Genomic DNA, 15,860 nt, shown 5'->3' on the forward strand with positions numbered 1-15,860 from the left:
ATTCAACTCTTTATGATTTCTCTTCACAGCTCCTTGGCTTCTTCTTCATCTAGCGCGGCGTTTTCCCGAGTCATCTAGCATTTTGAATCGAACTATTTGCTGTCATTTTACAGTGGTTTGTGATATCTCATGTGTCGCCACTATTCCCCCATTACTCCCTTTCTGGGTTTCAACCGCGCCACAAATGATGAAAGCTCAATTGGTCTGATACTTTGCTCACGATCATCCTCAGACACAGTCAGACTATGGCCCGCCAGATGGATACTCTGCTTTTGGAGATGTAACCACTGCAGGCCGTTTGCTTGTCATCGATCGATGGCGATAGCAGCAAAGGAACATGACGTTCAAAGAGAGCGCTGATAGGCCGGTTGGATCTTTCCTTGCAAGTGATTGATTAGATGCCAATAACATGATACTGTTCATCAATTGTAGTCAATTCCTGTCTAATGTGACGCAGGTATCTTGCTATAGTTATATCCAAATGCTCCATCCATATATGCATTTTCATCAATTCATAACACCCGTGTCCATGAACAAAAAACCATGCGGATCTATTTCTTCTTTTTCGTAGATGACGAAACGAGACGCTTCTTCATATGCTTGGGCATCTTCTTCGACCGTTGCTCACGCTTTTCCTCCTTGACCTTTTGTTTGTGTTCGCGTTTGACATCTTTGTCCTCGAAACGCTTCCCACGTGGCTGTTTCTTGTCGAACGGGTCACGAGGCTGTCCGTCGTCTTCGTCTCGGCTGTCGTCGGACTCCGAGCCCGATACAGAGACACCGCCGCTAGCATCAGACTCGGCATCTTCTTCCTTCTTGCCGCGGGCTAGGAGATCACCATAAACCAGGTCCGCGCCGCTGCCATCACGAATCTTCTCTGCGTCGCGCTCAACATCGTAGACCTGCTCCAAAGTCTGGGGAATGTATTGCTGCCGGAAGACGGCGGTGTCAACTTCCTCAGACTCCTCTTCCCCGTCGGCATCTGTGCGGGCCGCAAAGAGCTTCTCAATGGCATCGACCATCTGTTGGTTCGAAGACGTGATATCCACGGGGCCTTCAGCGGCGATGATGAACTGGAACACCGTCCGTTCAGACAGTGTGTGCACGCCCTTGCGGCGGAAAAAATCGCTCACGTTCTTGATATCCATGCGCAGGAACTCCAGGCTGCGGGGGTGATCGTGCTCGACGCTTTGACTAACATCGATGATGTAGAGGCGCTCCTTGTGATAGAGGATATTATACTCGCTCAGATCAGCATGCACCAGCCGGCAAGTCTGGTACATCACGCGCATAAGTCCCAGTAATTCCACGTACAGGCTATGCCAGCGGGTTTCGGGATCGGCTATATTGAACTCCACGTCCTTCAAACGGGGCGCGCCTAGTCCCTTGGAGCTACCAAGAAAGCCCATGACCAAAACGTGTAATCGAAGGAAGATCGGTTCGGGACAAGGAATGCCGGCGGCGTGGATCCGTCGCAGATTGCGCATCTCCTTCTCTGCCCACACTTTCACCATCGCTCGGTTGTTGCTCTTGTTGTATCCCTGGCGGAACCGGTACTCTCCCGTCACATACTTGTCGCGGTCTTTGAATACCAGGATGCTTGTCTTATAGACCTTGATCGCTCGGTGCTGCGGAGCTGCGTCCTCGTTCTCGTCCGGGAAGGAGATGGCGTGGTACACATTGGCCTCTTTTCCGGTCGAGAGGCACCCGTGAATCTCAGAAACAAGGCCTCGGTTGATCATCTGCAACAAGATCATCCGAGTACGCGGGTCCAGCACTTGCTCCGACGTCGCTCGATCCGACTTGTCTCCTCCGCGCTCGCCTCGAGTTGACAACCCGGCCTGCTGATCATCGAGTTTGATTTTGGCGGCATGCCGGGTCAACGACTTGGCCTGGTCGTCCACAGAGGCGTAGGTGTTCACCATCGGTTTCTGCGTATTGGTCTTGGGATATGTCCATTTCGGCACATTGGAGTCGGCGGCTAGGTCGTTCAATTTCCGTTGGCGGTTGTAGGCTTTGGTCAGATCGGCCGAATTTTGAGATAGGAAATCGCCCTGATCCATTTCCTCCTCGAAGATATCATCATAGTACTCTTCATCGTCCTCCTCTTCTTCTTGTTGGCTGGTGAGATTTTGCCCCGCCAAGTCAGACTCGTTGCTGTCTGGATTCACGTAGCCTTCATTGGGAACGTAAGTATGGCTTGGATGAAGGCCATCAGCGAGGCCAGCAGTTTGAACAGGACTCTCAGCAGGCGCCATGTTTGAAGTGTCGCGGAAGAGAGAATCGAATCGCCGACTTTTTTTTTCTGTGGATCAAAATGAGTCTCTCACCGCCCGGCAGAACCCCGCGCCCATCAACACGCGGATTCGCTTCTTCGCGTTCTTTCTGTCGCGCCATCCCGAGAGCACCGAGCCCGACTGTCACCTTCTCTCTGTCTTTTCGTGTCCTCCGAAGGCGATTTATTCTCGACCAGCCAGGGCGCATATATCTTTCTCTACTTCACGCGGTCGCGTGATGCCGCAGTTGTTCTAGGGGGTCTTCGCGTCGCGCGTCTCATCAAGATGTATGTCAAGCAGATTATCATCCAAGGCTTCAAGAGGTATGTCACTGTCCCAACTTCTTCCCGCGGCTGTGTCACTCACCCTCGGATTGCAGCTACAAGGACCAAACGGTCATTGAGCCCTTCTCCCCCAAACACAATGTCATCGTGGGTCGCAATGGTTCTGGTAAAAGCAACTTCTTTGCCGCCATTCGCTTTGTTCTCAGCGATGCCTACACCCATCTCGGAAGAGAGGAGCGCCAGGCTCTTCTACACGTACGTGTCACTCGGAACGATCGCGGATGCAGTTACTGACCCCGTGCAGGAAGGATCTGGTTCCGCGGTGATGTCGGCCTATGTCGAGATCATCTTCGACAACTCAGACGATCGGTTCCCGACTGGCAAGCCTGAGCTTGTGCTCCGTCGGACTATCGGTATCAAGAAGGACGAATATACACTGGATCGCAAGAACGCCACCAAGAACGACGTTATGAATCTCCTCGAGTCCGCTGGTTTCTCGCGATCGAACCCTTATTACATCGTGCCTCAGGGCCGAGTCACTGCCTTGACCAACATGAAGGATTCTGAACGCCTGGTTTTGCTCAAAGAGGTCGCCGGTACACAGGTCTACGAGGCTCGCCGTGCGGAATCTCTGAAGATCATGAATGAGACCAACAGCAAGCGTGCCAAGATTGACGAACTTCTGGATTACATCAACGAGCGTCTTGCCGAACTCGAGGAGGAAAAGGATGAACTTCGAAACTACCAAGAGAAGGACAAGGAGCGTCGGTGCTTGGAATATACCATCTATTCGCGCGAGCAGCAGGAGATTGCGGGCGTACTTGATAATCTCGAGGAACAGCGACAAAATGGCGTCGAGGATGCAGACAATAATCGTGATCAATTCGTTGAGGGCGAGAAGGCAATGGCCCAGATCGATGCTGAGATCGCAGAATGCCGACAGCAAATCGAGTTTCTTAAGGTGGACAAGTCTCAACTGGAGGATGAGCGCCGCGAGGCCTCCAAGGCCTTGGCCCAAGTCGAACTCCAGGCCAAGTCGCTCGTCGACAACCAGTCCGCTACTCAGGCATTGAAATCTCGCCATGATGCCGATCTGAAATCAGTGCAATCCGCCATCCGGGAACGTGAAGGCGAACTTCAGGAACTTGTCCCTCGTTTCAATGCCTCAAAGGACCAGGAAGACGCCATCAAGGGGCAGCTCACTGAAGCGGAGACATCACGACAGCGCTTGTATGCGAAGCAAGGCCGGAACTCGCGCTTCAAGAACAAGTCCGAGCGCGATAAGTGGTTGCAGATGGAGGTCCGTGAGAGCCACACGTCCATGAACTCCGTCCAAGGAGTCGTTACCCAGACTCAGGAAGACATTAAAGAGCTGGAGAGCGAGATTTCCTCTTTGGAACCAGAAACCGAGCGTCTGCGAAAGCAAATTGATGGCCGTGGCGACACCATGCACTCGGTAGACCAGCAGGTTCAGAGCGCCAAAGACGAGCGAGACCGGCTCATGGATCAGAGAAAGGAGCTCTGGAGAGAAGAGGCCAAGCTTGACTCTGTTCTTTCTAACGCATCCCAAGAGGTGGACCGTGCAGAGCGCAACTTGTCCCAGATGATGGACCACAACACTAGCCGCGGACTTGCAGCAGTCCGAAGAATCACTCGCCAACATAACCTGGAAGGTGTCTATGGCACTTTGGCCGAGCTATTCGATGTGAACGAGCGGTATCGGACCGCCGTCGAGGTCACCGCGGGTCAGAGTTTGTTCCACTACGTCGTTGACACCGACGAGACTGCGACAAAAGTTCTGGAAGTCCTCCAAAAAGAAAAGGCTGGCCGTGTGACATTCATGCCCTTGAACCGTCTTCACTCCAAGCCTCTCAACATGCCGCGAGCCAGCGACACAATCCCCATGATTGACAAGATGCAGTTTGACCCTGCGTACGAGCGAGCTTTCCAGCATGTGTTCGGAAAGACCATCATCTGTCCCAACCTGCAGGTTGCATCGCAGTATGCTCGTAGCCATGGCGTCAATGCCATTACCCCGGAAGGAGACCGCTCTGACAAGCGCGGTGCTCTGACTGGAGGCTTCCACGATTCTCGCCAGTCGCGTCTGGACGCAGTCAAAAACCTGGGCAAGTGGAGGGACGAGTATGAAACTAAGCGGAATCGTGGAACCGAGATTCGCAAGGAGCTGGAGAAGTTGGACCAAGTTATCACCAAGGCGGTTGGTGAACTGCAGAAGCTGGAGCAACAGAAACACCAGGTGCAGAATAGCAGTGGGCCGCTGCGACAGGAGTTGCGGAGCAAGCGTGACCTGCTCCAAAACAAGAACGATACGCTCGATGCCAAACGCCGCGCCCTCCGAAATGTCGAGGCCAACCTAGCAGCCTTGAACGACCAAATCAGCGCGTTCGAGGCCGAACTGTCTTCGCCTTTCCAGAAAGCTCTTACTGGCGAGGAGGAGGCTCGGCTGGAGTCATTGAGTGTCACTCTTCAAGATCTCCGTCGACAATACCAGGAGCTGTCGGGCAAGCGGAGCGAGCTCGAAGGCCGCAAGTCGGTGCTAGAAGTCGAGTTGCGGGAGAACCTCAACCCGCGCCTCGATCAGCTTCTTAACCGGGATATTGATGAGGCTGAAGAGCAAGTCCAGGGCAACCTCAAGGAAACCCAGCGCGAGCAGAAGCGCCTTAGCAAAGCTCTAGAGAAACTCAACAGCCGGTTGAAGCAAGTGGACACGTCGATCGAGGAAGGGAACTCTCGCGTCGCCGAGCTTCAGCAGCGCAACTCCGAGACTCGACGAGAGATGGAGGACTTGGCGCGGTCTATTGAGAAACATCAACGCCGCATGGAGAAGAGCATGCAGAAGAAGGCCGCGCTCGCCAAGCAGGGCGCCGAATGTGCTGCCAACATTCGTGATCTTGGTGTTCTTCCAGACGAGGCGTTTACGAAATATAAGAACACCGACTCGAACGCTGTCGTGAAGAAACTCCACAAGACCAACGAAGCGTTGAAGAAGTACTCGCATGTTAACAAGAAGGCTTTTGAGCAGTACAACAGTTTTACCAAGCAGCGCGAGACCCTGACTTCCCGTCGTGAAGAGCTGGACGCATCGCAAAAATCGATTGATGATCTCATCTCCGTGCTAGATCAGCGCAAGGATGAAGCAATCGAACGGACCTTCAAGCAGGTCTCCCGGGAATTTGCCAACGTCTTCGAAAAACTAGTCCCTGCTGGGCGTGGCCGCCTGATCATTCAGCGGAAGACGGACCGTACTCTGCGGCCGGAGGATGAAGTGGACTCGGAGGACGAGGAGGCTTCACAGAGTGTCGAGAACTACGTTGGTGTCGGTATTAGTGTGAGCTTCAATAGCAAGCACGATGACCAACAGCGTATTCAACAGCTTAGCGGTGGGCAGAAGAGTATGTCTCGTCTATTCTTTTTTTTTTAACCCTGTATGATCTCTAACTTTTCCTTTTCCAGGTCTCTGCGCCCTGGCACTTGTCTTTGCCATTCAAGCGTGTGACCCTGCTCCCTTCTATCTGTTTGATGAAATCGACGCCAATCTGGATGCCCAATACCGGACAGCAGTGGCGCAGATGCTCAAGTCCATCTCGGACTCGACTAACGGGCAGTTTATCTGCACCACTTTCCGGCCGGAGATGCTACATGTGGCTGAGAAGTGTTACGGCGTCAGCTTCCGGCAGAAGGCCAGTACGATCGATGTAGTCTCGCGGGAGGAGGCGCTGAAGTTCGTGGAGGAACAGAAGACGTAATGGCGGCTGTTATGATCTGTATGCGTGTACATTTGACATTTTGCTCCTGACGGACTGGCTGGCCGGCGCATTCTTATTTTACGTTTAATGCAATATCCATTGCTCTTTCTTCCCAGCCGATTGAATAAATTCTGGAGACCACCTTCATGGTCTAGTTTTCTAGTTGATACTGTGGAAATGCAACGCTGTCGTTATCACATCAGCTCCTCTGGGGGCATGCACTTCTATTTTATGGCTTCGGGGCCGGACTCTCCGGACCATTCCACGAGGATCTCCTCTGGCACATCGCGCACGAGGATATGGATATGTTCCAACGCCCTGACACTCTGGAGGCCAACCCAATTCTTGAACCACATCACATGGGACTGCGGATCTGGGAACCGTTCAGGGTCCTGCGCCAGGCGGGCCACGAATTTCTTGTGTACAAAGGCCACGATCAAGGCCCGCGACTCATCCGTCAAGTGGCCCTCGTCCGACTTGACCGCAATTGGCGTGCGCAGCCAGACGACCAAGTGCGAAATGCCCGGATCGAGACCGTAGGGCCAGTCGTTGCGAAGGATCCTGTAATCCTCAGGATCGGCAAAAGGGACCGGGTTCTTGAAGGCAAAGACTGCTGCGGGCGAGGCGGTACTGCTAGATCCATCCGACTCTGATTCCGCGGGGGAGACCGGCGTGGACTGCCAGTATAGCCGGCGCTGGCAGATGTAGTTCATCACGGTACCATAGCGCGTTTTGATGTCCTGCGACCAGGCCAGGTATCGGCGCAGATCGGAGGGCCGCCGCTTCAGTGCGCCGAGGTCGTCCCGTGCTGAGGCAGGTGGGCACGGATGAGTCCGGGACTTGCTGGGGACTTGGAGGATGACTATGATTGATTCACCTACCGATGATGTCCTTTAGGTCTTCCCAGTCGTGAGGTACGAATTCCGCGTCGGTCATGGCCAGCAGCTGATGATCGAGCTCGGTGAGGTTGAAGGCCGGCGGTGGCTGGGCCATGATGGCGAGTCGAGCAAATCAACAAATGGAACACAGTAGTAACTATAGTAGTGACGGACTGGGTGTGTGGTTGAGTGCACGGTGTTTGTGTTCAGGAACGCGGAACTGGAACGGGAACAGAATTCCCCTACGACGCCAAGATAATCCCCCGATCCCGCCCTCGGCCTCTTCTTTTTCTTCTCTCTTCCCCCACACCCGCTCTCACTCCTCCCGCTGTTTCCCTTCTGTCTTGTTTGATCCGACTCTAGAACTCTGCCCACCATGAGGTAAGTATCTCACGGGCTGCAGATTCTCGACAATGGCTCACCACTCCAGTGCTAGCGCCCTCCAATATCTTCCTTACGCCGTGGCAGTCGTTGCCGTTCTCTGTGGCTATCTGATCTTCGGCGGCAGCAGTATGTTGACTCGATCCATTCTTAGGATGGCGAAGAAACTAATCACACCCGCCCATCCTTACAGAGCCCCGGAAGGTCCTAATCCCCACCGAGTTCCAGGACTTCGTGCTCAAGGAGAAGATCGAGGTCTCCCACAATGTCGCCATCTACCGCTTTGCGCTCCCGCGTCCCACCGACATTCTGGGCCTGCCGATCGGCCAGCACATCTCCCTGGCCGCCACCATCGCCGGCCAGCCCAAGGAGGTCGTCCGCTCCTACACCCCGATTTCCTCCGACAATGAGGCCGGCTACTTTGACCTGCTCGTCAAGGCGTACGACCAGGGCAACATCTCCAAGTACCTGACCGGACTCAAGGTGGGCCAGACCATGAAGGTGCGCGGTCCCAAGGGTGCCATGGTCTACACCCCGAACATGTGCCGCCACATCGGCATGATCGCCGGTGGCACTGGTATCACGCCGATGCTCCAGATCATCAAGGCCATCATCCGCAACCGTCCCCGCAACGGCGGCAACGACACCACCAAGGTCGACCTGATCTTCGCCAACGTCAACCCGGATGATATCCTGCTCCAGGAGGAGCTGGAGAAGCTGGTCCAGGAGGACGAAGGATTCCGCGTTTACTACGTGCTCAACAACCCGCCCGAGGGCTGGACCAGCGGCGTGGGCTTCGTCACTCCGGATATGATCAAGGAGCGTCTCCCCGCCCCGGCGCCCGATGTCAAGGTCCTTCTTTGCGGACCTCCGCCCATGGTTAGCGCCATGAAGAAGGCTACCGAGTCCCTGGGTTACACCAAGGCTCGCCCGGTCAGCAAGCTGGAGGACCAGGTGTTCTGCTTCTAAGGGATTCTGTGTCGGGAGGGGAGGATGATCAAGCATAATCTACCGGTCCTGTGCGGGGGTAGATCGGGTGTATATTGGGGTGTCCGAGTGTGGTTCGATACTGTCTATAAACTAGGAAACCAACTGGAAAAGACATGGTTTAGAAATCATTTCCCATCGTATACTCCCACGGTGGAGACCACGTGACGCCCCAGGTGAGTCAGCCAATAATGACTCGTCGCCGGGAAAAAAAGTGACCCAGTCGCTGCTTCCCTACTTTATGAGTCTGCGAAGCGGAGCCCGGCGAGTATTTGACTCTGTGCGACTGTCTTCTTGTTCTCCTTCCACCGTCACCTTGCCTCGCACTGCTGCCGCCTTTGGCTTCACCCCTTCGGCGCGTATCCGTACCTCTTCCGCAACCATGGCGAACCTGTCCGCCTCCATTGAGGGCCTCTCGCTCCAGTCCACAGACAAGAACTCCAAATTTAAGGACTGCTTCCCGTCGTTGAACCCGATCGATATCTACCGCGAGCATCTTTCTGAGGAATTGGCCAAGGTCTCCGGTGTCGACGCTGACAAAATCTTCCCTCGCATCGCGTGGACGGCCACTCTGGAGAAGGGTGATCTGTCGCTGGCGGTACGTAACAACAAGCACAAATGTGTGCCTGCGCAGAGTGCAAGACTGACACGACGTGTTTTTAGATCCCTTCTCTGCAACTCAAGGGGAAGAACCCCAAGGAACTGTGCACGGAATTTGCCGCCAAGTTCCCCGAGTCTGATCTCGTCCACCCTCCGACAGCAACTGGCACCCACTTGCAATTCTTCTTCAAGCCTCAGCCTCTGGCCCACACCGTCCTCCCCCGGATTTTGACGGAGAGAGCGGCGTATGGAACCAACGGCAACCAGGGTCTGAAGGACCCCTCAGACCCCTCCAAGGGCAGGAAAAAGATCATTGTCGAGTTCTCGTCGCCCAATATCGCCAAGCCTTTCCATGCCGGTCATTTGCGTAGCACTATCATTGGTGGTTTCCTCTCCAACCTTTATACGGTCATGGGGTGGGACGTTATCAAGATGAACTATCTGGGTGACTGGGGCAAACAGTACGGCCTGCTGGCCAACGGCTACAAGTACTTCGGCAGCGAGGAGGCTCTGGCCAAGGACCCGATCAACCACCTGTTCGAGGTTTACGTCAAGGTAAACGCCATCGTTACTGAGCAGTCCAAACCGATCAAAGACTTGAAAGACCAGATCAAGGCCAAGAAAGACAAGGGCGAGGATGTCGCCGCGCTGGAGGCTGAGCTGGCTCCCTTAGTGGATGCCAGCGAGGACGAGAAGGCCCGTCGCTACTTCAAGAGCATGGAGGACGGAGAACCGGATGCGCTTGGTCTCTGGCGCCGATTCCGTGACCTGAGTATCGAAAAATACAAGCAGACTTATGCCCGCCTCAACATTGACTTCGACGTCTATTCCGGCGAATCGCAGATCAAAGCCGAAAGCATGGCAAAAGCCTACGAGCAGATGAAGGAGGCCGGTGTGTCCGAAGAATCCGAAGGTGCCGTCATTGTCGATTTCACCAAACACGGAGCCAAGAAGCTGGAGAAGGCCATCATTGTTCGCAAGGACGGCACCCCGCTCTACTTAACTCGTGACATCGGTGCGATCACGGAGCGTGACGAGGCATATCACTTCGACAAGATGATCTATTGCGTTGCGATGCAACAGGATCTCCACTTGGCGCAGCTCTTCAAGATTACCGAATTGATGGGTCACAAGGATCTGGCCAGCCGCTGCCAGCATATCAACTTCGGTATGGTCCGTGGGATGAGCACCCGCAAGGGTACCGTCAAGTTCCTGGATGATATCTTGCAGGATGTCGGTGACAAGATGCACGAAGTCATGAAGAAGAATACTGTCAAGTACGAACAGGTTGCGGACCCGGTGAAGACTGCCGATACTCTGGGGATCACGGCCGTCATGGTGCAGGACATGACTGGCAAGCGGTAGGAACTTTGGATTTTTTGCTTACTTATCTGATGCTAATTGGATTTTAGTATTAACGGCTACGAGTTTAACCTGGAGGCCATGACCTCATTCGAGGGCGACACGGGCCCTTACCTGCAGTACGCCCACGCCCGTCTGTGCTCGATGGCCCGGAAGGCGGAGCTGAACATGGACGAGCTCCACACGGCCAACTTCGATCTTCTGTCCGAGAAACACGCTGTCGATCTAACCCGCCTGCTTGCTCAATGGCCAGACGTGCTCTTGCAGACTGCTAAGACTCTCGAGCCCATCACGGTTCTCAGCTACCTGTTCCGCATGACGCGCATGCTGAGCTCGAGTTACGATGTGCTCAAGGTGATTGGCAGCGAGCCCGAGCTGAAGAAGGCCCGCATGGCCCTGTACGCTTCGGCTCGCCAGGTCCTGCACAATGGCATGCGGGTGCTTGGTCTCAGCCCCGTAGAGCGGTATGTCTCCTTTTCCTCAACTCCAGGACATTTATACTGACAGTCTTCTCTTTAGGATGTAAATCGAGGATTGTGATTCGGTGTTGCATTTCCGGGTGGTTCGCTTTCCACGATACAATATCTCTTATTTCTTTTGCTATACATCCAGAACCCGTGAGGGATGAATGAAACTTGATGATTATGCTGTAATTCTCGCAACAGATAAAATTGCATTCATTAATCACAAAAAGCCAATCTCGTTTCTTTTCAGTCGGATCGAAATGTATATATATCTGTCTTGCATGCATTCCCTAGACCCTTACGTAGACCCCAGCAGTCACACCAACCATGGCCAACGAGACCCCCTTGGACAAGGCCAGTACTCATGTTTCTTTAATTAAGGTGTTTCATTGAATTGAGTCCAAATATTGCTGTTCTATAGTTCAACTCTTTTTGATTTTGGCCGACCACGTTTCTTCATTCTGATCTCTCTGATCTGGCGGATCGATTCTGTGTCGATACCTATACATTCCCTGTCGTCTCCATTTGACTATATTCCAAGCAAAGCACCCTTGGTAGTAGTTGCCAGTTGAATCCGCCACAGCCTGTGCTCATTCAGCGCAAATATTTCCCCCTCTCTTCCAAAGCAGAAGTTCGCAGCGCCACCGTCAATTCGGATGCGCCCCAGCAGGACACCTCCGGGCGACCAAGCATGGATACCATCTCCACAGCCACTGTACACGTTTCCATCAAGATCGCACTTGATGCCATCTGGGATACCTGCGTCTGTCATGGCGAAGAGCCGGCGATTCGTGAGGAATGGCTCGCCATGATGAGTCGAGAGGTCGAAGGCGTAGCTGGGTATAGTACATTAGTCGGGTTCTATTTCAAAGGAAATGTCTGAGGACATACATTGTTGCAGCACGGTAATCGTCTGTCGTCCCGTCGCCCCGCACCCGGTCAGTATCGGTGATATAGACCGTCTTTTCATCCGGAGAGAAGCAGATTCCGTTCGGTCGTCCAAAGCCATCCGCCATGGCCCGGATGCTCCCATCCACAGGATTCCACCGGTACGCCTGGCTTGGTAGACATGGCTCGGGTCGGTATCCCTGCATAAAGCCGTAGATAGGGTCGGTGAACCAGATGGACCCGTCGGAATGAACCACGACATCATTTACCGAATTAAATGGCCGGCCATAGAACTCAGATACAAGAAGTGTCGCATCATACGGGGCAGTCGTGGACATGGCATACAACCCACTAGGCTGTGTCATCGAGCCCTGGCCGCAAATGAGGACTTTGTCTTCGCCGTAATTGACACCGCCATTGCCCATGAGGATTGAAGACTGGATCTCCTCGCAGGTAACCGGGTCGTCATTTAGATTGACGCGAGTGATTTGGATCTTCGGCTGGTTCTGCGCATCAGTGCATCGGTTACTGGTGATGAACAGATGTTTGGTCGTGGGAACGTAGATCCCGGCTTCATGGGCGAAAGGGTAGTCTTTGTTTTCTGCGAGTAACTGGAGGGTTGGAGCTGATCCCAAAATCGCGCGGAAACGCTCATCATGGACCTGGAAGGCGTTGTTCTCCGTCTGCGCCATTGTGTTTTAGTTGATCGCGGTCGGAGGGGATGAGGGGAATCAAAGGGTAGGGCCAACGCCGTCTCGGAGGAACACCGAGACCCGCCGTTATCAAGACCGAGTTCTTCCAAGATTCACGATATGGTGACAATCAACTTATTCAAGGAAGAAAATACTTCTGAGAATCAAGGTAGTTTGGTGAATGTTGCCTCCTCTAGCGGGGTGGCCAAATTATATTCCATATATCGAAAGACAGGCGAAGAGCTTTTCACAATTGCCAAACGCTGTCTAAAGAGTCTTGAAACCCCTCATACTCTCGCAAAACTAGACATCCATTCGAGATAGTGCATCTTGAGCTTCACAATCGTGCCAATCTGGAAGTGGAAGCTAGCGAGCAAATACCAGCCACTGTGCGGCCACACGACTTGGCGACATTGATGCCTTCGTGTGTGTGTGGGAAGAAGCGTATTTCATCTCTCAAATAAACGCCATTTTCACAATGATCGTTCGGCTTCCCAGAAGCGGGGATGTGATTGCTCGCTTCATGATTTCGAGGTCGGCGCGACTATGAGGCTCAAGGGCAGAGCAATCGAATGGATCGTGATTATGCTCTGGTTTTTTTTTATTTACAAGGGCAGAAAACGCTAGCTGCAGGGCGATGAAGGACTGTCTCGAACTGGCATTTAACCCTAAGAGCATAGGAAGCGCATGAGGAGGACTCTCTAGAGAAGAATATCCATGCCACAGCGTAAGAAGACGGAAAAAACAGATACTGCGTACGTCAGGGCCCGAAGTCAAGCCGCAACCAACAGTTTTTGTGACATAATACTGCTTTGTTGGTTTGAAAGTAATTCCCGGTAGCTGTGCTAGAGGTGGCAAAAGCCACCAAGAAGGAAAACCGGATTAGCGACCCTCGATGGCGTGCGAGAAAGTAAGGAGGTTTGAAAAAAGGATCTCGTTCGCAGTAAGTTCATGCAATGAGCCCGGGAAGACGGGACGTGGAAACATGTCAAGAACTTTCATGCAGTCTCTGGAAGGTTGACCCTGGGTCCCCTGCTGTCGTTCACGCTGTTCAAAACACACCGCAGGATCTCAACGAAACAAGACAATTTGATGTCATCACGAGGTGATGGGGTTCACATTCAGTATATCATGGCCAGCCCGAGTTTTTTCCATGTTACAGTCACTTGCACTAAAAGTAGATCAGCCTATTAACCTTTATGGTGCATGAAACAAGGTCAATAGATTGGCAGCAACAGGCCCTCTCGTGGCCAGCGAGAAAGATATTGTTGTGGCTCAGCGCACGCCACAGGGTGTATTGCGATCAGCAGGTCCATCCCCTGTGCAACATTCGACGATCTCGACAATCTTGTGTACCGAGGAGCCCCGAGTGCCGGGTCTGGGAATGAGGATACTTGTGCTTGTCCTCGACTCGATGAGTGGATGACAGCGAGCCGATAGCAGGCCGTGATCAATTGCCCTACTTGATGCGAGTCATGAACGGGACCACGCCAGGGATTTGGCAGATGAAGAACCTTGACGACGGGGTTGAAGACCCAATCCGGGATGGAATTCGCGTCCTCGTTCTCCTCTTGGTCTGTCCGCGAAGGTCTGTCGCAATATCAAGAAAAAAAAAAAAAAAAAAAAAAAGGAGCGGTGAGGGTATTAAGTCGGGAAGCTGATGGTACCCCCGCAAGATAAAGCAAGGGATAGCGCACTGTCTCCCTGTTCGGAATTGAGTTGAGGATTCGAGCAAATGACAGACAAGAACCGTGAGAGATGATCAAGTTTCATAGAACGTGCCCCGGGTGTGTCTGGGTGTTGCCATGCGGATTATCAGCATTGAAATCCGTCCTGTCCGTACATCTGGTACCTGCGATCCCCCAGATCGTGTTGGAAATGGGCCCGTTGGCCCGGCTGGGTTGTGTTTTCAGCCGCGTCCATCTTCACCATCCCAGGCGGTACCGGGGGAGGGCACTCAACCCTAATCCCGATCCTTGACCATCCTTGTTCGCCGTCAAGACAGCACCCACACGTGCGGGGCGCTGACAGCCAAATGTGAGCCAACACGACGAGTGGTACCGTCGAGCTCTGGTGGACGCAAGGAGGTGATGGCTCCGCCCTTCCGGGTAATGATAGACGGATCGAGCGTCTGTGCTGCATGTCATACCGATCTAGCCGGGTCTGGTCTTTTCAGTCTTCTCTTCTCCTGCTCTGCGGTTTTCCCTGATGCCTCTGGACTAGGCGACCGGGGGGGACCCTACAAGTTTGGAGGTAAGGGTGAGTCACGGAGAAAAGACCAGGTCCAAAGATAGCCTGCCACATGCCCTGGGGGACGTGCAGCCTGCATTTTGGTCCGTCCCCACCGACTTTTCCCGGGTGAAATGTACAATGGCGCTGTCCGCTTCTTGGGGACCGGGGGGGATGAAACAAGAGGCTGACGATTCTAGTCTTCAGTGCTTTTCTCTTCTAGTGTCTTCGGGATGTCTCTATGGGGAGGAGATGGGAACCAGACAAGTCGTTAGAATCATTGGGCCGCAAGTGCAGGATTGGGCTGACTGTCGGGTTGGGATGAAGCAGAGGAGCGACAGAAGAAAAAAGACCCCCGGCCGACAAGAAGCCGCCACGGGCTAGCAGAAAAGAGCAAAATCAAAACAGCGGTTCCATGGATCCCAGGCGTGTCCAACCAGGATGTGGAATATTGTTCAGTCGCACGGGACTATGGAGGATGGATGTATACAGTACATAAATAATAATATGACGCGCTGCCCCCCACCCGTTGGGTACCCAGGCCCTTTTTTTTCCTCTCGCTCGTCGTCTTTTTTCCTTTCTTTTCCCTTCCTCGCTCATCATCTTCTTTTTCACTCGATCCTCTCCTTGACTCACACCACCCAACTCCATCACACTCTCTTCTCTGTTCTTTCGCACCCTCCTTCCCTTTCACCAACACCAGATATACTCACCCCCCCTCCCTCTCTCCCTCTCTCTCTCGATCTCTCCGTCCCGCGATCTCCACTCCCCCACCTGGTTAGTCCCTCTCGGTAGGGCAGACGAGCCTCACACAAGAAATCTCAACCCAACCACTTCAGACACTCTGGCAGGAGCCTGCAGCTGCTTGCCGCTATTCGCCGTCTAGAGCGAGTCCGTCCTCCTTGCGGGCCCCCACTCTAGCCGTCTGCGCTGCCGCTCGACCTGGCCCGAATCACCGCCCCCGTTCACCAATAATTTCGATGGAGATACTGCGACCTGGAGAGCACCATCATCACCACTGCGCACTCTCCACTCGCTGACAGACATCGCGA

The 15,860-nt window shown here is 53.5% G+C and overlaps 6 protein-coding genes across 6 annotated transcripts; 3 read left to right on the top strand and 3 right to left on the bottom strand.

Moving 5' to 3' along the window:
* Nucleotides 1–551: 551 nt before the first annotated feature.
* Nucleotides 552–2,258, bottom strand: PFLUO_LOCUS2290 (Serine/threonine-protein kinase rio1; the record flags this gene model as incomplete). Its single annotated transcript, XM_073779415.1, has 1 exon — nt 552–2,258. One exon carries the CDS (start codon nt 2,256–2,258, stop codon nt 552–554), a length of 1,707 nt encoding a protein of 568 aa, XP_073636372.1.
* Nucleotides 2,259–2,561: 303 nt separating this feature from the next.
* PFLUO_LOCUS2291 (Structural maintenance of chromosomes protein 3) lies at nt 2,562–6,327 on the top strand (the record flags this gene model as incomplete). The annotated part of the gene is made up of 4 exons (XM_073779416.1): nt 2,562–2,599; nt 2,656–2,815; nt 2,865–5,973; nt 6,035–6,327. 4 exons carry the CDS (start codon nt 2,562–2,564, stop codon nt 6,325–6,327), a joined length of 3,600 nt encoding a protein of 1,199 aa, XP_073636373.1.
* A 224-nt stretch (nt 6,328–6,551) lies between these two features.
* Nucleotides 6,552–7,320, bottom strand: PFLUO_LOCUS2292 (uncharacterized protein; the record flags this gene model as incomplete). The annotated part of the gene is made up of 2 exons (XM_073779417.1): nt 6,552–7,135; nt 7,209–7,320. 2 exons carry the CDS (start codon nt 7,318–7,320, stop codon nt 6,552–6,554), a joined length of 696 nt encoding a protein of 231 aa, XP_073636374.1.
* Nucleotides 7,321–7,581: 261 nt separating this feature from the next.
* Nucleotides 7,582–8,555, top strand: PFLUO_LOCUS2293 (NADH-cytochrome b5 reductase; the record flags this gene model as incomplete). The annotated part of the gene is made up of 3 exons (XM_073779418.1): nt 7,582–7,586; nt 7,636–7,715; nt 7,780–8,555. 3 exons carry the CDS (start codon nt 7,582–7,584, stop codon nt 8,553–8,555), a joined length of 861 nt encoding a protein of 286 aa, XP_073636375.1.
* Nucleotides 8,556–8,955: 400 nt separating this feature from the next.
* Nucleotides 8,956–11,061, top strand: PFLUO_LOCUS2294 (arginyl-tRNA synthetase; the record flags this gene model as incomplete). The annotated part of the gene is made up of 4 exons (XM_073779419.1): nt 8,956–9,171; nt 9,237–10,534; nt 10,586–10,999; nt 11,055–11,061. The coding sequence occupies 4 exons, from the start codon at nt 8,956–8,958 to the stop codon at nt 11,059–11,061; spliced, it is 1,935 nt and encodes a 644-aa protein (XP_073636376.1).
* Nucleotides 11,062–11,528: 467 nt separating this feature from the next.
* PFLUO_LOCUS2295 (uncharacterized protein) lies at nt 11,529–12,579 on the bottom strand (the record flags this gene model as incomplete). Its single annotated transcript, XM_073779420.1, has 2 exons — nt 11,529–11,835; nt 11,891–12,579. 2 exons carry the CDS (start codon nt 12,577–12,579, stop codon nt 11,529–11,531), a joined length of 996 nt encoding a protein of 331 aa, XP_073636377.1.
* Between the last annotated feature and the right edge of the window lie 3,281 nt (nt 12,580–15,860).

Source organism: Penicillium psychrofluorescens (assembly GCF_964197705.1).
Source record: "Penicillium psychrofluorescens genome assembly, chromosome: 2".
Taxonomy (NCBI): Eukaryota; Fungi; Ascomycota; class Eurotiomycetes; order Eurotiales; family Aspergillaceae; genus Penicillium; species Penicillium psychrofluorescens.